This window comes from Lathyrus oleraceus, chromosome 4 (genome assembly GCF_024323335.1).
Source record: "Lathyrus oleraceus cultivar Zhongwan6 chromosome 4, CAAS_Psat_ZW6_1.0, whole genome shotgun sequence".
Classification (NCBI taxonomy): Eukaryota; Viridiplantae; Streptophyta; class Magnoliopsida; order Fabales; family Fabaceae; genus Lathyrus; species Lathyrus oleraceus.
This window is the reverse complement of record NC_066582.1, coordinates 433,239,867-433,263,922: the sequence shown is the minus strand read 5'-3', so window position 1 is coordinate 433,263,922 and position 24,056 is coordinate 433,239,867. Positions and strand designations below refer to the sequence as shown.

The 24,056-nt window shown below is 37.3% G+C and overlaps 5 protein-coding genes and 2 pseudogenes across 8 annotated transcripts in view; 1 reads left to right on the top strand and 6 right to left on the bottom strand.

Moving 5' to 3' along the window:
• Positions 1 to 23,849, bottom strand: part of LOC127075884 (uncharacterized) — a 28,527-nt gene extending 4,678 nt beyond the window's left edge. The window contains exon 1 of the mRNA XM_051017384.1: positions 23,768 to 23,849. The gene's annotated coding sequence lies outside the window, so the exon portion shown is untranslated. The remainder of the gene's footprint in view (positions 1 to 23,767) is intronic.
• The window catches only part of LOC127075885 (uncharacterized), a 33,898-nt gene that overhangs the window by 1,039 nt on the left and 8,803 nt on the right, over positions 1 to 24,056 (bottom strand). The window contains exon 3 of one of the 4 annotated variants that reach the window (XM_051017386.1): positions 22,794 to 22,836. The exons of 2 other annotated variants lie outside the window; for them this stretch is intronic. The gene's annotated coding sequence lies outside the window, so the exon portion shown is untranslated. Of the gene's footprint in view, positions 1 to 22,793; positions 22,837 to 24,056 lie in introns of those variants that run through there. One more of the 4 variants, XM_051017392.1, reaches the window with a different exon arrangement.
• On the bottom strand, positions 1,821 to 13,315 carry LOC127075890 (putative U-box domain-containing protein 42; annotated as a pseudogene).
• Positions 6,338 to 7,202, bottom strand: LOC127135047 (uncharacterized). The gene is made up of 3 exons (XM_051061864.1): positions 7,182 to 7,202; positions 6,681 to 6,848; positions 6,338 to 6,488 (listed from the first exon to the last, which is right to left on the bottom strand). Exons 1-3 carry the CDS (start codon positions 7,200 to 7,202, stop codon positions 6,387 to 6,389), a joined length of 291 nt encoding a protein of 96 aa, XP_050917821.1. The 3' UTR covers positions 6,338 to 6,386.
• LOC127075887 (uncharacterized) lies at positions 7,286 to 12,022 on the top strand. Its single transcript, XM_051017395.1, has 2 exons — positions 7,286 to 7,481; positions 11,904 to 12,022. Exons 1-2 carry the CDS (start codon positions 7,350 to 7,352, stop codon positions 12,003 to 12,005), a joined length of 234 nt encoding a protein of 77 aa, XP_050873352.1. The 5' UTR covers positions 7,286 to 7,349; the 3' UTR covers positions 12,006 to 12,022.
• Positions 14,374 to 22,703, bottom strand: LOC127075882 (U-box domain-containing protein 44-like; annotated as a pseudogene).
• LOC127075888 (uncharacterized) lies at positions 23,227 to 23,737 on the bottom strand. Its single transcript, XM_051017396.1, has 2 exons — positions 23,606 to 23,737; positions 23,227 to 23,413 (listed from the first exon to the last, which is right to left on the bottom strand). The coding sequence occupies exons 1-2, from the start codon at positions 23,735 to 23,737 to the stop codon at positions 23,312 to 23,314; spliced, it is 234 nt and encodes a 77-aa protein (XP_050873353.1). The 3' UTR covers positions 23,227 to 23,311.

The window sequence follows — 24,056 nt, the reverse complement described above, 5'->3', positions numbered from 1 at the left end:
ATTGCAAACGTTGACTCATTTACTTAATCACAATATGTTCCTTTCATTGTAGAAAATTTCATAAAACAACAGAAATAATTGAAAGAAGCAAAGATTCGTAGTTCACACGGTGTCCATTACAAACGTTTACTATTACTATTACCAAACCGTAATGAATACTCATATCAAACAAAAAACTAGTCCAAATTTTTTTGACCCACTTCCAAGTTTTGTTGATGAAGCTTCTTGAAAGTGAACAAGTATACAGAAAAAAAAATAATTCACACTAGTTTGAATTGTACAACTAGTTTGAATTCCATCTTTGTTGTCGGTTGCGAAATTCATATTCACAAGAGAGTATTAAGATATATAAAAAGAATTATAAAATCATTATTATTACATATATTAGGATTAAAAATATGATTAACACTAGAAAGAAAGTAAAAATATGTTACAACTTAAGAGTTTCGCAAATAAGGATAAAAAAACCTTTTATTGAAAATGTTTAGAAGTGATTGAACATTATACATAGCAATGGCACATTTAAAGTGATACAGATACTAGTACATAACCACTAAAGCAAAATCAACCCACAAGAAGCATCAGGAGTTGTTCCTTTTGCGAGTTATCTCCCTCGCCATCTCTCTAAGCTCCTCTGGTGGTGGTGGCTTTTGTGTATCCTTGGGATATTCAACGTATGACTTCTGTAACATGATAACAAGAAAATGCAATTTAGAAGAGGATTGTTTGGAAGCTAATTCAAACCAATTTTTCAAAATCTACTTGTAGCATAACCCTAAGTTTTGTGATGGTGAATTAAAGTAAGCGAATAAACACGATAAGAGAAATTGAAAAAAAGGCACAGAGAGTGTGTGTGAGAGAGGGAGAGAAGTTACTTTTCCGATGAACTTATGGAGGGTGTTGTCGGTATTGCTAGCATAAACGTACATAAGAGTGATGGGTACAGTAACGTAAACCCCAAACTTGACGATCTCTAGAATCCCCTTTGAAGTTCCCAGTGATGACATCTTTCCTTTCCTTCCGCCAACAAACTCAGCTAACAACTTAGATCAAATCACACACCTCTCAATTCAACGGGCTGGGCCAACCTAATTTATTGCAATATGGGTGTTGCAATAAATTCAGATCAAACCATATTGGTGTTGCAATATGGGTGTTGGAATAAATTCAGATCAAACCATATGGGCGTTGTGTATGTGAGGGACAGCGAGAAATAGAAAATGACGATAGAAGAAGCTTGATTATGTGATTTGCAGATTCAAAAAGAAGACAAAGTCTAGAGAGAGAAATTATGTAGAGAGAGAGAGTGAAAGAGAAAGAGGGCGTGTGTAGTTAAGCGCGAGTTTGAACTGTGTCACTTTCCTTCCTCATGAGTTCTAAGCAATTCCCAGAAATTTCCACTACTCGTTCTTTTCTTTTTCTATTGCAACACCCATATTGCAATAAAGGGGGTTATTATAGATCCAAAAAGAATTAATTGTTTGAACTTCTCTCTATTTTCTTTTTTTTCCAATTTGTTTGTATCTGTTTTATTTTATTTGAGGTTTCTTGTACTCTTGTTTCAGAATTTGTGAATTTGTTCCCTTTTATCCTTCACTTTTTTTATTATCATAATTTTAAAAATATAATTATGATAATGTGATATTTGGTGGGTCAAATTATTTTATATACACTTCAAAACTCTTCAAAGTAATAGAGAGAAAATAAAAAGAACACTTAATAGATTTAGATGTTTGGAAATCTAATCACAAAATGCAAAACATTTTTCTTCTCACTTTAAACAAGTACATGAAATACACTCTTATGTTTTAACTTCTTACTCATATGCGTAGATTCTCACTCAACACAACTCCGGTGATTGAATGTGATGACGATCTTGAATAGCGTTCCAGCAATGACAGTACCCTGGAAGCTTTTCTCCTTAGGTGGCCGTCCCCGTATACATTCATGCCAGTAAGATGGAATAGACGCAATCTAGCCATTGAGCCATAGGATTCAACCATTTCCTTTGAGACAAACACCTTCTCCAAGAGTCCAAGAGCTTCTGTCTTAAGAGAATCATTTCCCCAGTTTAAAATTTTCAATATGGATCTCATTGCATTCGATTCGTGCAAAACACGAGCTCCTCTCTGAGGAAAGTCTTCTATAACCAATGTGGAAAGTGTCTGTATGGCTTCATAAGCAGTTGCATGAACCTCCTCTTGTAACAGCTTAATCAAGCCAGGTAGTGCATTTTCTTCCAAAAGACAAAATGTGGAATTCACATTGCAAACACTTCCGTGTGCCGAGCATAGAGGAGCTTGTGATGATCGAAAACACCGGCCAAATGATGATTTTGAAACAACTGTAAGCTTTGAGTGCTCATGGAAAGATCACCAATGAAACCCGACTAAAGCTTCAAGTCTTCTAGGCCTGAAGAGGTATTCCACAACTCCTTCTGGTTCATGTTGGGAGAAAAGAAAGAGAAGAGTAATGGCAGTTTCCCTGATTTCTGAGTCAGAGTCATCAAGAAGGGGAAGAATTAGTGGTACACCGTGCGCAACCAGAACCGCCTTCTTAACTAAACCTGTCTCAAACTTGCAAATGCCAAGAAGAGTGCGTAATGCAGGCTTACGGAAGTACTGAGCTGAGTTAGGAAGCTACTGCAGAGCTAGCAAATTGGTGATTATGTTATCTACTCGGGTTGTTTCCCTTCTTCGTCAATAAAGAAACCAATTCCATCAGAAGAAGAAAGCTTCTCAAGGATTTCAAAGCATTTAATGCTAACGAGCGCCCGTGTCCGAAGGGAGAACATTAAATATAGAAGAATGGGGACACCTCCATATGCAGCAATAATTCCCTTATTGGCATGAACTCCTGCTAGTTTGACCAATGCTGATAATGACAATTCTTTCGATTCAATGCTTCCGGATAATATTTCTAGCAAATGAGGTATAATTCCTTTCTCGCCAAGGAGTTTTAAATTTGATTCTTCCAAATTGAAATTGATTATAGCTTTAGCCATTGACATTCTTGAAGACTCCGATCCTTAAAGATCAAATAAGGAAAAGTAAGGCATAAATGTTTATTTTGGAGCATAACACAACAATAAGACAGAAACTAAAAGAAAAGACTTCCCATTTGCAATTACATACACCATGAAAAGAAGAATTTATATAAACATTGCCCATGAATCAACGCAACAAAGACGAACTGGAAAAGAATGTCTTGCTACCTTGAATCATGCGATCAACAAGTGCTTTGTACCAACCAAACTTAGCAGCAAGCAAATGTTTTCCTCGTCTGTTTCAAAAAGCTCCGTCAAAATCTTTTCTGCAGTTTCAATTGAATCGCTGACAGGTCCGTTTAGAATGGTAACAAGGTAATTAACCGTGCTGGGATGCTCAGAAAGTTTTTCGCAGAAACTTTTATTCCAACCAGAACGGTCTTGAAGCAATTCATAGAGCAAATCAATTGCTTCCTTTATTACTCTAGAGTCATTGTGTAAGCAGGAAATAATGTATCGCCATCCTTGAGATTCAACCACTTTTTCCTGTAAAATATTATGCAAAAGTCGAATTTAAAACTAGTTGAAGAATGTCTACATCTCAGTGCAGCATATGTAAAAAATTTATGCTCAGCTTAAATGAAAAATAAAAACTGTTTACCTTGTTTCTTGCATGCCCCTGAACAACACCCTTCCAAGTAATCAAGATTTTCATCTTGACATCAATAGAATCAGAGTTACCAAGGATGGAGATGATCATATCAATAAGTTCTCCTATAGATATCCAATCCTTATTAATCGAATTCTTTTTTATGAGAGCCTGCATCTGACTCAAGGACTCATGCAATAATAAGCCAGAATTAGATAATAAGTTTTCCCTGATAGACTTTATTCTGAAGCAGTAATTAAGTTCTCTCCACTCTACTATGGATTCTCTTAACCGAATGTTCGACCTTAAGGTAGTATCTTCAAGAACCTCATTCGTTTTCGGGTCAGTCATATTGCCATCATCAAACCAAACTTCGATGGCAGATCTCTCACATGTAGTACCGGTGCAGAGACTGACAGGATCTACCATAACAGCTTCAGTTATCGAACAACGGAAATAATTCAGTGGCGGAATACATTTTTCCCTTGAACCATATCTTTCTTTTACCTGAACCCTTTGAAAATATTGCTTCTTAACTTCTCCGAAATCACTTGCTGTATCAGCTTGAGAGAGTAGCAAAATGATATGTTCCAAAAATATAAATTCTGCTCTTTCTTTCCTGTGTGCAGCTTCTTCTTTTTCCCACCTAATGCTGGCTATCTCTTTGCTGATCTCTGAAGGCTCCACTGGCACCCCGACCGCCCTTGCTATCTCTTCGAGCATATCGTTCGCAAAAGCCTGATCTAATTTTTGCTCCTTAATTCCATGGTTCAACTTATCAACAATGTCAAGTTGAGATTGTGAAGCCTCAAACTCGGCCCTTTGCATCTCACTCTGCAATGAAAGGAACATATTGTTATTAAGTAAATGACTCAACGTTTGCAATTTCACTATCACGCCAAAAATCAATTCTGCATTGCATGAAGTCATGGACTGTTTTCTCATCTATATAGATAGTTTGGGATTACCGGTGAGCAAAAATAATAATTTTTTGTTTCATTCAGTCTTTAAGAATTTGTTATATGAGTTTTTGTGAATGACAAAACTATTGCAGTTCATCTTCTTTATTTAAAAGGTTGTATATCTATATCTCTTCTTTATTAGTTGATATATCATATATGTTGTTATGGTATCAATTTTTTTAAGTCTATTTAATTGTTTTTTTTTATTCTTTTTTCCAACTTATTGTTTACCTAGCAATGGGACCACCTTTGTTCTTTGCATGTTAGAATCGCAGTGGTTGCATCTTAGATGCAATATTCAGTTTGTTTTTGTTAGCTTGAATGATTCTCTTTTAGTCTCTATCCTTCCCTTCTTTCAGTTCAATGACATGTTCTCAAATTTTTATGCTGATGAAGAAGCATTTTTATGCTTCCTAGAGGACTCCATGAGAGGAATTTGATTGCGGGGAAACGAGAAGCAATTTTTTGGTGTTGTGGTTTCAACTTCCATACTCTTCATAATAGAAATATGGTTTGAGTAAAAAACTCAAGAGACTACGAACCGCTTACCATGGTTGGATTGGAACTCATACCGATAGGTACAATTTTGGTTATTTTAACTAGCCAGGTTGTGAGAACAACTAATGCTGCAAAAGATGTTCTTATCGACAAAGAAAGTTTTAATATCCTTTCGAAACACCAGTCCTAAAGGAATTGCAGCTTCAGGAACTGAATGAGTCACAAGCTGCAAGGGTTGCTCTAGAGTCTCTTGAATCAGATGTAAAACAAGCAAGTAATTTGGTTGAGAAGTACAGGAACAGTGACCGTTTTTACTTACTTATGAAGTGTCGTTACATAGTCAAGGAAGTTGAACAAGTCATTAGGGATATCGGAAGGTCTCTAGCTGCATCGCCTCTTGCAAATACTGAAGTCCTGTCAAGAATTTTTTTTATCAAGTCAACAGACTACAGAGTGAGAAGTAAAGGGCCGAGTTTGAGGCTTCACAATCTCAGCTTGACATTGTTGATAAGTTGAACCATGGAACTAAGGAGCAAAAATTAGATCAGGCTTTTGCGAACAATATGCTAGAAGAGATAGCAGGGGCAGTCGGGGTGCCAGTGGAGCCTTCAGAGATCATCAAAGAGATAGCCAACATTAGGTGGGAAAAAGAAGAAGCTGCAAACAGCAAAGAAAGAGCAGAAGTTATATTTTTGGAGCAGATCATTTCGCTACTCTCTCAAGCTGATACAACAAGTGATTTCGAAGAAGTTAAGAAGCAATATTTTCAAAGGGTTCAGGTGATAGAAAGATATGGTTCAAGGGAAAAATATATTCTGCCACTTAATTCTTTCTATTGTTCGATAACTGAAGTTGTTATGGTAGATCCTGTCAGTCTTTGCACCGGTACTACATGTGAGAGATCTACCATCGAAGTTTGGTTTGATGATGGCAATATGACTGACCCGAAAATGAAAGAGGTTCTTGAAGACACTACCTTAAGGTCGAACATTCGGTTAAGAGAATCCATAGTTTGAATTCCATCTTTGCTGTCGGTTGCGAAATTCATATTCACAAGAGAGTATTAAGATATATAAAAAGAATTATAAAATCATTATCATTACATATATTGGGATTAAAAATATGATTAACACTAGAAAGAAAGTAAAAATATAGTTTCGCAAATAAGGATAGAAAACCTTTTATTGAAAATGTTTAGAAGTGATTGAACATTATACATAGCAATGACACATTTAAAGTGATACAGATACTAGTACATAACCACTAAAGCACAACCAACCCACAAGAAGCATCAGGAGTTGTTCCTTTTGTGAGCTATCTTCCTCGCCATCTCTCTAAGCTCCTCTGGTGGTGGTGGCTTTTGTGTATCCTTGGGATATTCAACGTATGATTTCTGCAACATGATAACAAGAAAATGCAATTTAGAAGAGGATTGTTTGGAAGCTAATTCAAACCAACATTTCAAAATCTACTTGTAGCATAACCCTAAGTTTTGTGATGGTGAATTAAAGTAAGCGAATAAACACGATAAGAGAAATTGAAAAAAAGGCACAGAGAGTGTGTGAGACAGAGGGAGAGAAGTTACTTTTCTGATGAACTTGTGGAGGGTGTTGTCGGTATTGCTAGCATAAACGTACATAAGAACGATGGGTACAGTAACGTAAACCCCAAACTTGACGATCTCTAGAATCCCCTTTGAAGTTCCCAGTGATGATATCTTTCCTTTCCTTCCGCCAACAAACTCATCTAACAACTCATATCAAATCACACACCTCTCAATTCAACGGGCTGGGTCAACCTAATTTATTGCAATATGGGTGTTGCAATAAATTCAGATCAAACCATATGGGTGTTGCAATATGGGTGTTGCAATAAATTCAGATCAAACCATATGGGTGTTGCAATATGGGTATTGCAATAAATTCAGATCAAACCATATGGGCGTTGCGTATGTGAGGGACGACGAGAAATAGAAAACGATGATAGAAGAAGCTTGATTATGTGATTTGCAGATTCAAAAAGAAGACAAAGTCTAGAGAGAAAAATTCTATCGTCGTTTTCTATTTCTCGTCGTCCCTGTGTGAACTGTGTCACTTTCCTTCCTCATGAGTTCTAAGCAGTTCCCAGAAATTTCCGCTACTCGTTCTTTTCTTTTTCTATTGCAATAAATTAGGTTGGTCCAGCCCGTTGAATTGAGAGGTGTGTGATTTGATCTGAGTTGTTAGCTGAGTTTGTTGGCGGAAGGAAAGGAAAGATGTCATCACGGGGAACTTCAAAGGGGATTCTAGAGATCGCCAAGTTTGGGATTTACGTTACTGTACCCATCGTTCTTATGTACGTTTATGCCAGCAATACCGACAACACCCTCCACAAGTTCATCGGAAAAGTAACTTCTCTCCCTCTCTCTCACACACACTCTGTGCCTTTTTTTTCAATTTCTCTTATCGTATTTATTCGCTTACTTTAATTCATGATCACAAAACTTAAGGTTATGCTACAAGTAGATTTTGAAAAATTGGTTTGAATTAGCTTCCAAACAATCCTTTTATAAATTGCATTTTCTTGTTATCATGTGTAGCACCTCAAATTTGCACCCCTCGTTCATGCATTCATTTCTTTTTTAGGTCATTAACATTACATTGACATCACATTAACATTGCATAGTACATTGCATCTCATCAGTCAAGACTGGCATCAGGAGAATTCATCTGTGCAAAAGACCAAGCATTTCTTTGAGTTGGAGGCCACATGAGTATTTTAGAGAGCTTACAATGAACCAAGGATCATGTTGAAGCAACTTGACCAAGTGTTAGAGGCTCAAAGTCATCAGTGCACGGCCAAGTCATCTAGGGCCCATAAAAGTCAACTGCAAGTCAACTGAGGGCTAGGAGGTGGAGAAATGGTTTGAGACACTTCATTCATGTCCAACAGAGGTTTATTCTTCCTATCAAACTCATGCCTTGAAGATTTTGAAGCCAGATCAAAAGTTTCCAAAAATGGAAAGTGACATGTAATTTCAAGTTTCCAAAAATGGCAAGTTTTTGGACCAACTTCAACTTGACTTTCCAACATCAAGGAAGCTTCAAATGAAATTTTGTCCAACATGAAAGTTGAAGATCTTTCTCTCCTATTTCCAAAAAGTCCAAGATCATGAGCATCTGATGAATGGTTGAGAAGATATGATCAAATCATTGCCAAGTGTGCATGGAAATTCAAGAGGACATAACTTTTGACTCATAATTCCAAATTGAGTGCTCCTTTTTGCATAATTCTTCTCATGACATGTAGTTCCCAAAACATTCATCACATTGCATGAAATTTCATCACATGATCACTTGCATTTTCATGTGATTTTTGGAGGGAAAATCATGAATTCAAAATTGGTGCATCATATGGACTTTTTAACCATTCCAACATGATCATAAGAGGGTTTTAAGTGAAATTGCATGGCCATTGTTACTGTTCATGTGGGATTGCATGCATGGGGTGAAAAAACCAAATTGTGCATAACACCTCTTTTCTCATTAAAATTTAATTAGTCAAGCCTAAGCATGATTAGGAAATGGATTAACATGTCATATAAAAATAGCTAATCATAACAGAATTTTCACAATTTTCACCATTTCTAGATCTAGAACTTTTTTCCCTCCAAAATTTTCTCCCAATCCAAATTCAAAATTCTTCCACATAACATTGAGTTTTTCTTCCATATTCTGGTTCTATGATCTTGATTTAGTGCAGATCCAACTTTGTTTTGAAGGATTCGTGTGGAAATCAAGCATGGCAAGTTCATGAAGGTGAAGATGGAGTTTCAAATTTGAGCAAGATCTAAACATCTCTAGGCCTCAATTTCAACTTTAGGATTCATAACAAGTGTTCAGGAGTGGATCTACACAAGTACCAAGCCTTGAATCTGCTACTGCCATTGTTGGAGCTTCAAGAGGTCAAAATTTCGCATCTCTTAATTCCTATTTTTATGCACATAATCTTGTAGTTCGTTGCTTGCTGATTCCGCTGATATAAAGAACATGAAATTTGGTGCAATATTCATGGAGTTATGGCAAATTAAAGTTTGTAGATCCAATACTTCTTCTCTTTGATTCTTGAAATATATGATGAATTAGAGTAAAATAATGGTAGATTTGGATTCCTCATGTTGCAAGCTTTCCATTGGTGTATGAATTTTAAAATTCTGGAAAAAAAATTCGTTGTGAACAGTAACAACCACCGTCTTCATGAAGAAGACGGTGGTTTCCGCCACTAGCGTCCACCTAGCGTCAGCATAGCGTCCGTTCCTGCGTTTTGGCTAGGGCACTAATGAAACAACGTCGTTTCATCAGCGAACCTTCCCTCGCTTCGATTCCGGCTGGGCGCGTTTCCACAATTTCTTCATTTCATTTTATTTTCATGTTTTTTTCAATTTTTATTTCATTTTTTCCATGATCTTCAAAAAATCATAACTAATTGTAGAATGATCCAAATAATTCCAGGTTTTTTCCTACATGATCCTTGAAATGTCTAGATTTTATGGTTTTGATTTTGTGATTTTACCATTTCTGGAAATTAAAATGTGCTAGACTAATTGAACATGTATGCTTTGTGACATTGCCTCATTCATCCTATCATAAAATGTTCATACATGATCCAAATGCCATGAAATTTTGCATGATGATTGTTAACATGATGATGGATTTGTGTGATTTTATTTGGCATTTTTTGATATTGTCTTAACTGTTTGGGACACATGTACTTTAGGTGTGACAATTTGTGTCACACAATGGGATGTCTTGCCTATGAATTTTCATTTCCATATCAATTGAACTTTGATGATGCTGATTTTTGGTATGATGATTATGTTTGACATGTTGTATGCTCATGAAAATTTCCAGAATTATTTGAGTCATTTATGTTTTGATATGGAATTTTGATTCATGATGATCATTTGTGTGCTTTGAAATTGTCTTTGTCTTCCTTTGCTCATATCATGACCTTGCTTAATGATTTTGATTTGGAAATTTTTATGACATGTTCTCATTTGATTAAGGATGCTTCATGTTGAATATCCATTGCTGTTTTGACTTTTTACTCCACCTTTGACCCTAGGCTTTGTCCTAGGGGTTTGAACTCACATTTGAGTTGTGTATTTCAGGATCAAGCCTTTTAGCTCCATGGTTGATGTTGCTTCCTCATTTGAGCTTTTGATTTTGCTTTGTTTAACTAATGTTGATTGTGTTGTAGGTCTTTGGTGGCTAACTCATTTGAGTTCTATGGCTTACATGTTGTGTATATTGGTTGTCTGACTGTGTTATCTGTTGGTTGTTTGTCTGAATACTATACTGATTGTTTGGTTGTTTACACAGGTACTTTAGCCACATTAACTCATTATTTGAGTTGCTTTGCTTTGCTTGTGGTTGGCATACCACCCAGGTAATGACCTCTGACTTCATGTAGTCTGGAAGACCTGTCATGTTATTTTGGCAGGCACCTGTCTGAAGCCCTCCTTAAGAGGCAATGTTTGTGCTTATTTACCTTTGTGCCTTGTAATTCAAAGACCTCTTAAGTGAAGAGGCATTGACAGATAAAAGGGATGTGAAATCCATCCCCTGCTACTCAGTTGTGTCTTTCATCTTGCTCACACCATGTGTTGATGCACTTTGAATAAAAACCCAAAATCTTGTATATAGAGTCTGTCATTGTGGAATAGAGTTCCTCATTCTGGACTCCCACACTTTCATTGTTTCAAGCTCTCCCAGGCCAGGGATAAGAGCTATGAGGTCTTACCCTCATTTCCCATTTCATCTGCTTCACCCTAACTCTCAATGTTAGGGTTAAGAGCTCAAAACACCCTTTCTAGTTGGCTTGTTTGTCGAGGTTGATATGACCCCTTGACTAAAGCCCAGCCTTGTATGAGCCATTTGTTTGCATATAGTGTGTGTGCTTGTTCTCTTGTGCTTGTGTTTGTTTACTTGATTGATGTTTAGGCTAGCTTGCTTCCTGTGCGAGTTAGGACTAGAGACCTCAACTTAGGGATCATATGCATGACAACTTCTAGGCTCGAGTCGTAGTCTCCCTAGTAGCTTGTTATCTCCCTTGTCTCTGGTTAGGATAGAAGTTTTCCCTATTAAGGGGAACTACGTTGCCCTGATCCTCATACCAGATGAGGTACGTAGGCAGGAGATGAGCAGATCTCTCCGGGCGCCCTTTTCTTTTTCAACCCCCTTGTGTGTGTTTGGAGTCTGACGTAAGTCCAGCGATTGGCAGTCGGTTTCCTGCGTGTGGTTGTTTGTCTGGAGTCTGACGTAAGTCCAGCGATTGGCAGTTGGTTTCCTGTGGGTGTTTGTTTGTTTGGAGTCTGACGTAAGTCCAGCGATTGGCAGTCGGTTTCATGTTGGTGTTCGTTTTGGCGTGCGTTAGTCGAGCTACGAGTGCTCTGATTCTTCTCTGGTTAGAGAAGATACGTATGCATAGGATGCGATATCCTAGCGAGCACGTTCCCCGTATCCCCTCTCCCGATTTCTCTCATCTGTGTTTTATTCCAGTCTTGTGCAGTTTTGAGCAGTCTGTTTAGCAACCTTTCTTCTATTCTTTCTGAGCGTGGATCCCGTCGAGTACGACAGATGCGTAGGGGTGCTAATACCTTCCCTTCGCATAACCGACTCCCGATCCTATCAATCTCTGGTCGCGAGACCATTTCCTTTCCAGGTTTACTTCGAGCGTTTCCTTTCCCTCCTTTGGGATAAATAACGCACGGTGGCGGCTCTGTGTCTTTTCCCGCCGGTTTTTCGCGTAATGCGACATCATGTTGCAGAAGTCATACGTTGAATATCCAAAGGATACACAAAAGCCACCACCACCAGAGGAGCTTAGAGAGATGGCGAGGGAGATAGCTAGCAAAAGGAACAACCCCTGATGCTTCTTGTGGGTTGGTTGTGCTTTAGTGGATATGTACTAGTATCTATATCACTTTAAATGTGTCATTGCTATGTATAATGTTCAATCACTTCTAAACAATTTCTATAAAAGGTTTTCTATCCTTATTTGCGAAACTATATTTTTACTTTCTTTCTAGTGTTAATCATATTATTAATCCCAATATATGTAATAATAATGATTTTATAATTCTTTTTATATATCTTAATACTCTCTTGTGAATATGAATTTCGCAACCGACATCAAAGATGGAATTCAAACTATGGATTCTCTTAACCGAATGTTCGACCTTAAGGTAGTATCTTCAAGAACCTCTTTCATTTTCGGGTCAGTCATATTGCCATCATGAAACCAAACTTCGATGGTAGATCTCTCACATGTAGTACCGGTGCAAAGACTGATAGGATCTACCATAACAACTTCAGTTATCGAACAATAGAAAGAATTAAGTGGCGGAATATATTTTTCCCTTGAACCATATCTTTCTATTACCTGAACCCTTTGAAAATATTGCTTCTTAACTTCTTCGAAATCACTTGCTGTATCAGCTTGAGAGAGTAGCGAAATGATCTGCTCCAAAAATATAACTTCTGCTCTTTCTTTGCTATTTGCAGCTTCTTCTTTTTCCCACCTAATGTTGGCTATCTCTTTGATGATCTCTGAAGGCTCCACTGGCACCCCGACTGCCCCTGCTATCTCTTCTAGCATATTGTTCGCAAAAGCCTGATCTAATTTTTGCTCCTTAATTCCATGGTTCAACTTATCAACAATGTCAAGCTGAGATTGTGAAGCCTCAAACTCGGCCCTTTACATCTCACTTTGTAGTCTGTTGACTTGATCATAAATTCTTGATAGGACTTCAGTATTTGCAAGAGGCGATGCAGCTAGAGACCTTCCGATATCCCTAATGACTTGTTCAACTTCCTTGACTATGTAACGACACTTCTAAAGTAAGTAAAAACGGTCGTTGTTCCTGTACTTCTCAACCAAATTACTTGCTTATTTTACATCTGATTCAAGAGACTCTAGAGCAACCCTTGCAGCTTGTCACTCATTCAGATCCTGAAGCCGTAATTCCTTTAGGACTGGTGTTTCGAAAAGGATATTAAAACTTTTTTTGTCGATAAGAACATCTTTAGCAGCATTAGCTGTTCTCACGACCTGGCTAGTTAAAACAGCCAAAATTGTACCTATCGGTATGAGTTCCAATCCAACCATGGTAAGCGGTTTGTAGTCTCTTGAGTTTTTTACTCAAACCGTATTTCTATTATGCAGAGTATGGAAGTTGAAACCACAACACCCAAAAATTGCTTCTCGTTTCCCTGCAATTAAATTCCTCTCATGGAGACCTCTAGGAAGCATAAAAATGCTTCTTCATCAGCATAAAAATTTGAGAACATGTCATTGAACTGAAAGGAGGGAAGGATAGAGACTAAAATAGAATCATTCAAGCTAACAAAAACAAACTGAATATTGCATCTAAGCTGCAACCACTGCGATTATAACATGCAGAGAACAAAGGTGTTCCCACTGATAGGTAAACAATAAGTTGGAAAAAATAATAGAAAAAAAAACAATTAAATAGACTTAAAAAAATTGATACCATAACAACATATATGATACATCAACTAATAAAGAAAAGATATAGATATACAACCTTTTAAATAAAGAAGATGAACTGCAATAGTTTTGTCATTCACAGAAACTCATATCACAAATCCTTAACGACTCAATGAAACAATAAATTATTATCTTTGCTCACCAGTAATCCCAAACTATCTATATAGATGAGAAAACAGTCCATGACTTCATGCAATGCAGAATTGATTTTTGGCGTGATAGTGAAATTGCAAACGTTGACTCATTTACTTAATAACAATATGTTCCTTTCATTGCAGAAAATTTCATAATAAAACAACAGAAACAATTAAAAGAAGCAAAGATTCGTAGTTCAATGCAGAAAATTTCATAATAAAACAACAGAAACAATTGAAAGAAAGTAAAAATATGTTACAACTTAAGAGTTTCGCAAATAAGGATAGAAAAACCTTTTATTGAAAATGTTTAGAAGTGATTGAATATTATACATAGCAATAACACATTTAAAGTGATACATACTAGTACATAACCACTAAAGCACAACCAACCCACAAGAAGCATCACGTATGACTTCTGCAACATGATAACAAAAAAATGCAATTTAGAAGATGATTGTTTGGAAACTAATTCAAACCATCTTTTCAAAATCTACTTGTAGCATAACCCTAAGTTTTGTGATCATGGATTAAAGTAAGCGAATAAACACGATAAGAGAAATTGAAATACACTCTTATGTTTTAACTTCTTACTCATAGGCGTAGATTCTCACTCAACACAACTCAGGTGATTGAATGTGATGACGATCTTGAATAGCATTCCAGCAATGACAGTACCCTGGCGACTTTTCTCCTTAGGTGGTCGTCCCCGTATACATTCATGCCAGTAAGATGGAATAGACGCGATCTAGCCATTGAGCCATAGGATTCAACCATTTCCTTTGAGACAAACACCTTCTCCAAGAGTCCAAGAACTTCTGCCTTAAGAGAATCACCTCTCCAGTTTAAAATTTTTAATATGGGTCTCATTGCATTCGATTCGTGCAAAACACGAGCTCCTCTCTGAGGAAAGTCTTCTATAACCAATGTGGAAAGTGTCTGTATGGCTTCATAAGCAGTTGCATGAACCTCCTCTTGTAACAGCTTAATCAAGCCAGGTAGTGCATTTGCTTCCAAAAGACAAAATATGGAATTCACATTGCAAACACTTCCGTGTGCCGAGCATAGAGGAGCTTGTGATGATCGAAAACACCGGCAAAATGATGATTTTGAAACAACTGTGAGCTTTTGAGTGCTCATGGAAAGATCACCAATGAATGTTGCTGCTCTTGCCTTTGCTGTCATTGACCAGTGTTGAGAAATTTTACTTACAGAGGATATATTCCTCGTCTAACCAAATCGCATTGTGACTTGATATCTGTGGGATCTGTGAACCTAAAGAGTGCACTGAGAGCATTTTATTTTGCTTCCATTGTACTATTTTTCAAAATGTTTATAATTGCATCAAGGCCACCTAAGTCAATTAATTGCATAGTGAGTTTTCGTTCGGATTTAGGAAGGTTAGCTAGTAAACCAGTAGCAGCTACTTGTACATCATTATTTTCGTCATTCTCGAGAAACCCGACTAAAGCTTCAAGTCTTCTAGGCCTGAAGAGGTATTCAACAACTCCTTCTGGTTCAAGTTGGGAGAAAAGAAAGAGAAGAGTAATGGCAGTTTCCCTGATTTCTGAGCCAGAGTCATCAAGAAGGGGAAGAATTAGTGATACACCTTGCGCTGCCAGAACCGCCTTCTTAACTAAACCTATCTCAAACTTGCAAATGCCGAGAAGAGTGCGCAATGCAGGCTTACGGAAGTACTGAGCTGAGTTAGGAAGCTACTACAGAGCTAGCAAATTGGTGATTATGTTATCTAACTCGAGTTGTTTCCCTTCTCCGTCAATAAAGAAACCAATTCCATCAGAAGAAGAAAGCTTCTCAAGGATTTCAAAGCATTTAATGCTAACGAACGCCCATGTCCGAAGGGAGAACATTAAATCTAGAAGAATGGGGACACCTCCATATGCAGCAATAATTCCCTTATTGGCATGTACTCCTGCTAGTTTGACCAATGATGATAATGACAATTCTGTCGATTCAATGTTTCCGGATAGCATTTCTAGCAAAGGAGGTATAATTCCTTTCTTGCCAAGGAGTTTTAAATTTGATTCTTCCAAATTGAAATTGATTATAGCTTTAGCCATTGACATTCTTGAAGACTCCGTTCCTTAAAGATCAAATAAGGAAAAGTAAGGCACAAATGTTTATTTTGGAGCATAACATTGCAATAAGACAGAAACTAAAAGAAAAGACTTCCCATATGCAATTACGTACACCATGAAAAAAAGAATTTATATACACATTGCCCATGAATCAACGCAAGAAAGACGATCTGGAAAAGAATGTCTTGCTACCTTGAATCATGCGATCAACAAGTGCTTTGTACCAGCCAAACTTAGCAGCAAGCAAATGTTTTCCTCGTCTGTTTCAAAAAGCTCCGTCAAAATCTTTTCTGCAGTTTCAATTGAATTGCTGACAGGTCCGTTTAGAATGGTAACAAGGTAATTATGGAATAATCAATACATAATCAAATGATTCTATTTGTACAGCTCATTAAGGATTAGGATTAATGTAATTAATTAGCTATTATTTCCTGTTCTTTTCTGTAATTAGAATTAGCATTCATGGGAAATTAATTCCCCTGATTCTTAGGTCAGATTTCTCTTTCAAATCCTGCCTTATGCAGTCTATAAATACAGCATATGTAATTCTCATAAAATATAAGGAAATATACAATATATTTCTACATGGTATCGGAGCACGATCTGAACCATCCCTAACCTAGCGCCGCCAAACTTTGGAGGATCCCAAATCTGATGAATCGATCAAAGTGGAGACTGGATCATTTCCGACCAGTTCACACGAAGGGCTCACTCACCTCATCACAGGCCATAAATTAAATGGTCAAAACTATACCCAATGGGTAAGGTCAGTCAAGATCTTCCTCGAAGGAAAAGGAAGGGAAGGCTACACAACGAGGGATTCTAAATGTCCCAAAAGAGGAGACAAAAACTTTCAGAAATGGAAACTTGAGAACAGCCAAGTAATGTCATGGCTGCTCAATACCATGACAAACGAAATTGGTGAAAATTTCATGTTCTATGACACTATAAAATAGATATGGGATGCAGTGAAGGAAACATACTCAAATGTTGATAATACATCTGTCATATTTGAGATTAAAAGCATTCTTCATGACCTTCGACAGGGAGAATCTTCTGTTACTGAGTATTTTAATATACTTAACAAACACTGGCAGCAACTCGACATATATGAAGAGGTTACATGGTGTTGTACAAAAGATCAAATGAAATATAAGGAGCTGGTGGAAAAAGATAGGATTTATAAGTTCCTATTGGGGCTAAACAAGGACCTAGATGAAGTTCGTGGAAGGATCCTTGGAACCAAGCCACTTCTCAAAATTCGAGAAGCCTTTTCAGAAGTGAGAAGGGAAGAAAGCAGGAAGAAAATCATGTTGGGAACACCTAGCTCAGTTCCGTACAGCGAGAGCTCTGCAATGGCAGCAAGAGGGAATCAGCCTCGGCCACCACAAAAGAAAACCCGCCCCTGGTGTGAACATTGCAAGAGACCAAGCCACACAAAGGAAACATGTTGGATCATACATGGAAAACCTTCAGAGACCAAATTTTTCAAAGGCAAGGAGGGAAGAGGTAACACACCATTTAACAATCAAGAAGCTGAGGTATACTCTAACTCATCTCTTTTTAGCAAAGAACAAATGGAGGCTCTTCAAAAACTTCTTCAGCGAACCATGTTAACTGCAGAAAAAGGTGGTACTGCTGTAGTGGCTCAAAGAGGTAATTACTTACATGCTCTAAACACTAGTAAGGAAAAAATAAAATCATGGATTGTTGACTAAGGGGCTTCAGATCACATGACTGGAGATTTTACTTTGTTTAGTAGTTATTCTCCATGTCCCTATAACTATAATGTTCGAATAGCTGATGGTACACATTCTAAGGTCATGGGTAAAGGATCAATTATCATTTCACCAAATATTACACTTGACTTTGTTTTGTATGTGCCTAAACTGGACTGTAACTTGCTGTCTATTAGCAAGATTACAAGAGATTTGAAATGTGTTACTAAATTCTTCCCTAACTTGTGTGAATTTCAGACTTTGGAGTCGGGGAAGACGATTGGCAATGCTGAAGAGTGTGATGGACTCTACCTCCTTCAAGTGGAAAAATTAGAAGAAAAACTCAAGAATAATTGTCATGTTGCAGCTGCAGTTTCAAGTGATAATAATCCTGTAATGATGTGGCACTATAGATTAGGCCACCCAAATTTCATATACTTGGAAAAAATGTTTCCCTCTTTATTCAATAAAAACAAGGAACATTTTCAGTGTGAAATTTGCCAATTGTCTAAACATACTCGAAACCATTACTCACCCCAATCTTATAAACCCTCAAAACCTTTTTCATTAATTCATAGTGATGTATGGGGACCATCACGAGTCCACAACATTACAGACTCGAGATGGTTTGTCACCTTTATTGATGATCACACACGTGTTACCTGGGTGTTTCTAATGAAGGAAAAATCAGAAGTAGGGAGAATATTTGAAATTTATCATAAGATGGTACAAACACAATTCCAAAGCAATATTCAGATACTTAGAACTGACAATGGTCGTGAGTATTACAACCTTGCTCTAAATTCCTATCTTTAAAAGGTTGGAATTGTTCACCAAAGCTCGTGTGTGGACACTCCCCAACAAAATGGAGTTGCGGAAAGGAAGAATAGACACCTTTTGGAAGTGACTAGATCAATCATGTTAGCCACAAATGTCCGACAACACTTTTGGGGAGAAGCTGTCCTTTCAATAACTCACCTTATAAATCAAACACCCTCCCGTATCCTTAACTTTAAGACCCCACTCTCCACACTTCAAAACCTATTTCCATCCAGCAAAATCTTTTCCTCTATTCCATTAAAATTATTTGGATGCTCAACTTTTGTCCATAACCTCAACCCTCACCGAAGCAAATTAGACCCAAAATCTATCAAATGCATTTTTCTTGGTTACTCTCCTCACCAAAAGGGATATAGGTGTTACTCTCCCCATACCAAAATTTTTTATCACACTATGGATGTAACCTTCTTTGAAAATCAACCCTATTACACCAAAACTGGTATTCATGGGGAGCATATAGAAAATTCAGAATACCAACTTTTGCCTCTTGAACTAACCGAACATGACAAAATCTTACCAAACCAAACCGGAAACACTCAATCAGCCGAACCTATGCCTAAACCAGTTGAAAAATTACCAGACCAGACCTCAAACATTCAGCCGAGTGAAAGGACAACAGAAGTTATGACGGAAACAAAACCAATTATAGTTTCAACCACATCTCAACAGGATTGTGATCCAAAAACAGGCAAGTGGAAGGGTTTTTGTTATAAAAGGAAGGAGGTAGAGTCAAGCAAAGCTCAAATGCAAGGCCATGAGTCAAACCAGACTCTAGAAAATGAAGTTCCCACAGGTAATATTCTTCCTAACTCTAAACATGTTGATACAATAGATATTAATATTCCTATTGCTATGAGAAAAGGGGTTAGAACTTGCACTAAACACCCTATTGAAAAATATATCTCCTATGGAAAACTATCACAAAGTTACAAGTCCTTTGTAGCAGCTGTTGACAACATAGAAATTCCAAATAATATTCAAGAAGCATTGCAGAAACCTGAATGGGCAGCAGATGTAACAGAAGAAGTTTAAGCACTTGTAAGAAATGGCACATGGGAGATCACTGCTATACCAGAAGGGAAGAAAGCAGTAGGATGCAAGTGGATATTTCTAATTAAACACAATGCTGATAGGAGTATAAACAGGTACAAAGCTCGGTTGGTTGCAAAAGGGTTCACACAATCATATGGGGTGGATTATGAGGAGACGTTTGCACCTGTTGCGAAGCTCAATTCTTTCCGGGTTCTACTATCTTTGGCAGCAAATCTAGATTGGCCCCTACACCAATTATACATAAAGAATGCATTTCTAAATGGAGAGTTAGAAGAAGAGGTATATATGCAAATTCCTCTGGGACTTGAATCACCTGGAACCGCCAACATGGTGTGTCGACTTCGTAAATCTCTATATGGCCTCAAACAATCACTAAGGGCATGGTTTGATAGACTAACAAAACTTGTCAAGCAAGATGGTTTTGTTCAATGTCAAACAGACCATACCATGTTTGTAAAGCACTCTTTGGATGGGAAGATAGCTTTGTTTATTGTCTATGTTGATGATATCGTAATTACGGGAGACGATGATGAACAAGTCAACCAGTTAAAGAAACTTCTAGCAAAAGAATTTAAAGTCAAAGACTTGGGACAACTCAAGTATTTTCTAGGGATGGAAATTGCACGAACAAAGAATGGTATTTCAGTTTCTCAAAGGAAGTACACTCTGGATTTACTTCAAGAAACAGGTATGCTTGGATACAAAGCTGCCAATACTCCCATAGAACAAGTAAAAAGGAGTGAATATGAGAATGTACCAGCTAATAAAGATAGATATCAAAGTTTAGTCGGAAAACTAATCTATCTAACTCACACCAGACCAGACATTGGTTTTGCTGTAAGCATGGCTAGTCGTTATATGTCAAATCCAACTGAAACTGACATGAGAAATGTGAACAGAATTCTCCAGTACCTGAAAGGTACGCCAGGCCGAGGACTTTATTTTCAAAAGAACTCAAACAAAGGCATCAAAGTCTACACCGGTTCTGATTGGGCAGGATGTTTATCTGACAGGAAATCAACTACATGCTATTGCATATTTGTATGGGGTAATATGGTAACTTGGAGAAGCAACAAATAATCTATTGTGGCTAGGAGTAGCGCAAAAGCAGAATTCAGAGCTATGTCACAAGGTATTTGTGAAGGAATTTGGCTTAAGCGAATGCTAGATGAGATCAAAATTCCTACCAATCACCCCATGAAGATATTATGTGATAACAAGGCTTCTATTAGCATTGCTAAGAACCCGGTACAGCATGATAGAACAAAGCATGTGGAGATAGACCGACACTTCATCAAGGAGAAAATTGATCATGAAATTATAAGTGTTAATCATATTCCATCATGCCAGCAAACTGCAGACATTCTAACAAAAGCCCTTCCAAGGAACATATACGAGAATATCAGATCCAATCTGGGTATGATAGACATCTACCACCCAGATTGAGGGGGAGTATGGAATAATCAATACAGAATCAAATGATTCTGTTTGTACAGCTCATTAAGGATTAGGATTAATGTAATTAATTAGCTATTATTTCCTGTTCTTTTTTGTAATTAGAATTAGCATTCATGGGAAATTAATTCCCCTGATTCTTAGGTCAGATTTCTCTTTCAAATCCTGCCTTATACAGTCTATAAACACAGCATATGAAATTCTCATAAATATAAGGAAATATACAATATATTTCTACAGTAATTAACCGTGCTGGGATGCTCATAAAGTTTTTCGCATAAACTTTTATTCCAACCAGAACGGTCTCGAAGCAATTCATAGAGCAAATCAACTGCTTCCTTTATTACTCTAAAGTCATTGTGTAAGCAGGAAATAATGTATCACCATCCTTGAGATTCAACCACTTTTTCCTGTAAAATATTATGCAAATGTCGAAATTAAAACTAGTTGAAGATTGTCTACATTTCAGTGCAGTATATGTAAAAAATTTATGCTCAGCTTAAATGAAAATAAAGACTATTTACCTTGTTTCTTGCATGCCCCTGAACAACACCCTTCAAAGTAATCAAGATCTTCATCTTGACATCAATAGAATCAGAGTTCCCAAGGATGGAGATGATAATATCAGTAAGTTCTCCTATAGAAATCCAATCCTTGTTAATCAAATTCTCTTTTATGAGAGCCTGCATCTGACTCAAAGACTCATGCAATAATAAGCCAAAATTAGATAATAAGTTTTCCCTGATAGACTTTATTCTGAAGCAGTAATTAAGTTCTCTCCACTCTACTATGGATTCTCTTAACCGAATGTTCGACCTTAAGATAGTATCTTCAAGAACCTCTTTCGTTTTCGGGTCAGTCATATTGCCATCATCAAACCAAACTTCGATGGCAGATCTCTCACATGTAGTAGCGGTGCAAAGACTGACAGGATCTACCATAACAGCTTCAGTTATCGAACAACAGAGAGAATTAAGTGGCGGAATATATTTTTCCCTTGAACCATATCTTTCTATTACCTGAACCCTTTGAAAATATTGCTTCTTAACTTCTTCGAAATCACTTGTTGTATCAGCTTGAGAGAGTAGCAAAATGATCTGCTCCAAAAATATAACTTCTGCTCTTTCTTTCCGGTTTGAAACTTCTTCTTTTTCCCACCTAATGTTGGCTATCTCTTTGCTGATCTATGAAGGCTCCACTGGCACTCCGAATGCCCTTGCTATCTCTTCGAGCATATCGTTCGCAAAAGCCTGATCTAATTTTTGCTCCTTAATTCCATGGTTCAACTTGTCAACAAAGTCAAACTGAGATTGTGAAGCCTCAAACTCGGTCCTTTGCATCTCACTCTGTAGTCTGTTGACTTGATCAGAAATTCTTGATAGGACTTCAGTATTTGCAAGAGACAATGCAGCTAGAGACCTTCCGATATCCCTAATGACTTGTTTAACTTCCTTGACTATGTAGCGACACTTCATAAGTAAGTAAAAATGGACGTTATTCCTGTACTTCTCGACCAAATTACTTGCTTGTTTTACATCTGATTCAAGAGACTCCAGAGCAACCCTTGCTGCTTGTGACTCATTCAGTTCCTGAAACTGCAATTCCTTTAGGTCTGGTGCAATATCAAGCAGGTGTTTCGAAAGGATATTAAAAATTTCTTTGTCGATAAGAACATCTTTTGCAGCATTAGCTGTTCTCAAACCTGGCTGGTTAAAACAACCAAAATTGTACCTATCGGTATGCATTCCAATCCAACCATGGTAAGCGGTTTGTAGTCTCTTGAGTTTTTTACTCAAACCGTATTTCTATTATGCAGAGTATGGAAGCTGAAACCACAACACCAAAAAATTGCTTCTCGTTTCCCTGCAATCAAATTCCTCTCATGGAGTCCTCTATGAAGCATAAAAGTGCTTCTTCATCAGCACAAATATTTAAGAACATGTCATTGAACTGAAAGAAGGGAAGGATAGAGACTAAAAGAGAATCATTCAAGTTAACAAAAACAAACTGAATATTGCATCTAAGCTCCAACCACTGCGATTGTAACATGCAGAGAACAAAGGTGTTCCCATTGCTAGGTAAACAATAAGTTGGAGAAAAGAATAGGAAAAAAACAACTAAATAGACTTAAAAAATGGATACCATAACAACATCTATGATATATCAACTAATATAGAGATATAGATATACAACCTTTTAAATAAAGAAGATGAACTGCAATAGTTTTGTCATTCGCAAATAAGGATAGAAAAACCTTTTATTGAAAATGTTTAGAAGTGATTGAACATTATACATAGCAATGGCACATTTAAAGTGATACAGATACTAGTACATAAGCACTAAAGCACAACCAACCCACAAGAAGCATCAGGGGTTGTTCCTTTTGCGAGCTATCTCCCTCACCATCTCTCTAAGCTCCTCTGGTGGTGGTGGCTTTTGTGTATCTTTGGGATATTCAACGTATGATTTCTGCAACATGATAACAAGAAAATGCAATTTAGAAGATGATTGTTTGGAAGCTAATTCAAACCAACTTTTCAAAATCTACTTGTAGCATAACCCTAAGTTTTATGATCGTGAATTAAAGTAAGTGAATAAACACGATAAGAGAAATTGAAAAAAAGGCACAGAGAGTGTGTGTGTGAGAGGGAGAGAAGTTACTTTTCTGATGAACTTGTGGAGGTTGTTGTCGGTATTGCTAGCATAAATGTTCATAAGAACGATGGGTACAGTAACGTAAACCCCAAACTTGGCGATCTCTAGAATCACCTTTGAAGTTCCCAGTGATGACATCTTTCCTTCCCTTTTCCACCAACAAACTCAACTAACAACTCAGATCAAATCACACAGCTCTCAATTCAGATCAAACTATATGGGTGTTGCAATAAATTAGGTTGGTCCAACCCGTTGAATTGAGAGGATAGTGTGAACCTAATATGACATCTGCTCCCTTCCGGTATTTGTCTTCATGTTGTTGTTGTTGTTGTGGATGTTGGCTTGAAGGGTTTTATTTTGGTGATAGAGGTCATCTATAGCCAACCTACGTTTTTCCCTAGGCTTCCTAATCACTTTTCTGCCTCTTTTTTAAAACCCCCCACGTGTTCCACGTGAT

Excerpts from the sequence above, each read along its gene's own strand:
- LOC127135047 (XM_051061864.1), bottom strand. The coding sequence starts at position 7,202 with ATGAGGAAGGAAAGTGACACA. Across the intron at positions 6,849-7,181 it reads TGAGGAAGGAAAGTGACACA|TTGTTAGATGAGTTTGTTGG; the intron begins GTTCACACAGGG and ends ATTTGATATGAG. Across the intron at positions 6,489-6,680 it reads TCCACAAGTTCATCAGAAAA|AAATCATACGTTGAATATCC; the intron begins GTAACTTCTCTC and ends ATCATGTTGCAG.
- LOC127075887 (XM_051017395.1), top strand. The coding sequence starts at position 7,350 with ATGTCATCACGGGGAACTTCAAAGGGGATTCTAGAGATCGCCAAGTTT. Across the intron at positions 7,482-11,903 it reads TCCACAAGTTCATCGGAAAA|AAGTCATACGTTGAATATCC; the intron begins GTAACTTCTCTC and ends ATCATGTTGCAG.
- LOC127075888 (XM_051017396.1), bottom strand. The coding sequence starts at position 23,737 with ATGTCATCACTGGGAACTTCAAAGGTGATTCTAGAGATCGCCAAGTTT. Across the intron at positions 23,414-23,605 it reads TCCACAAGTTCATCAGAAAA|AAATCATACGTTGAATATCC; the intron begins GTAACTTCTCTC and ends ATCATGTTGCAG.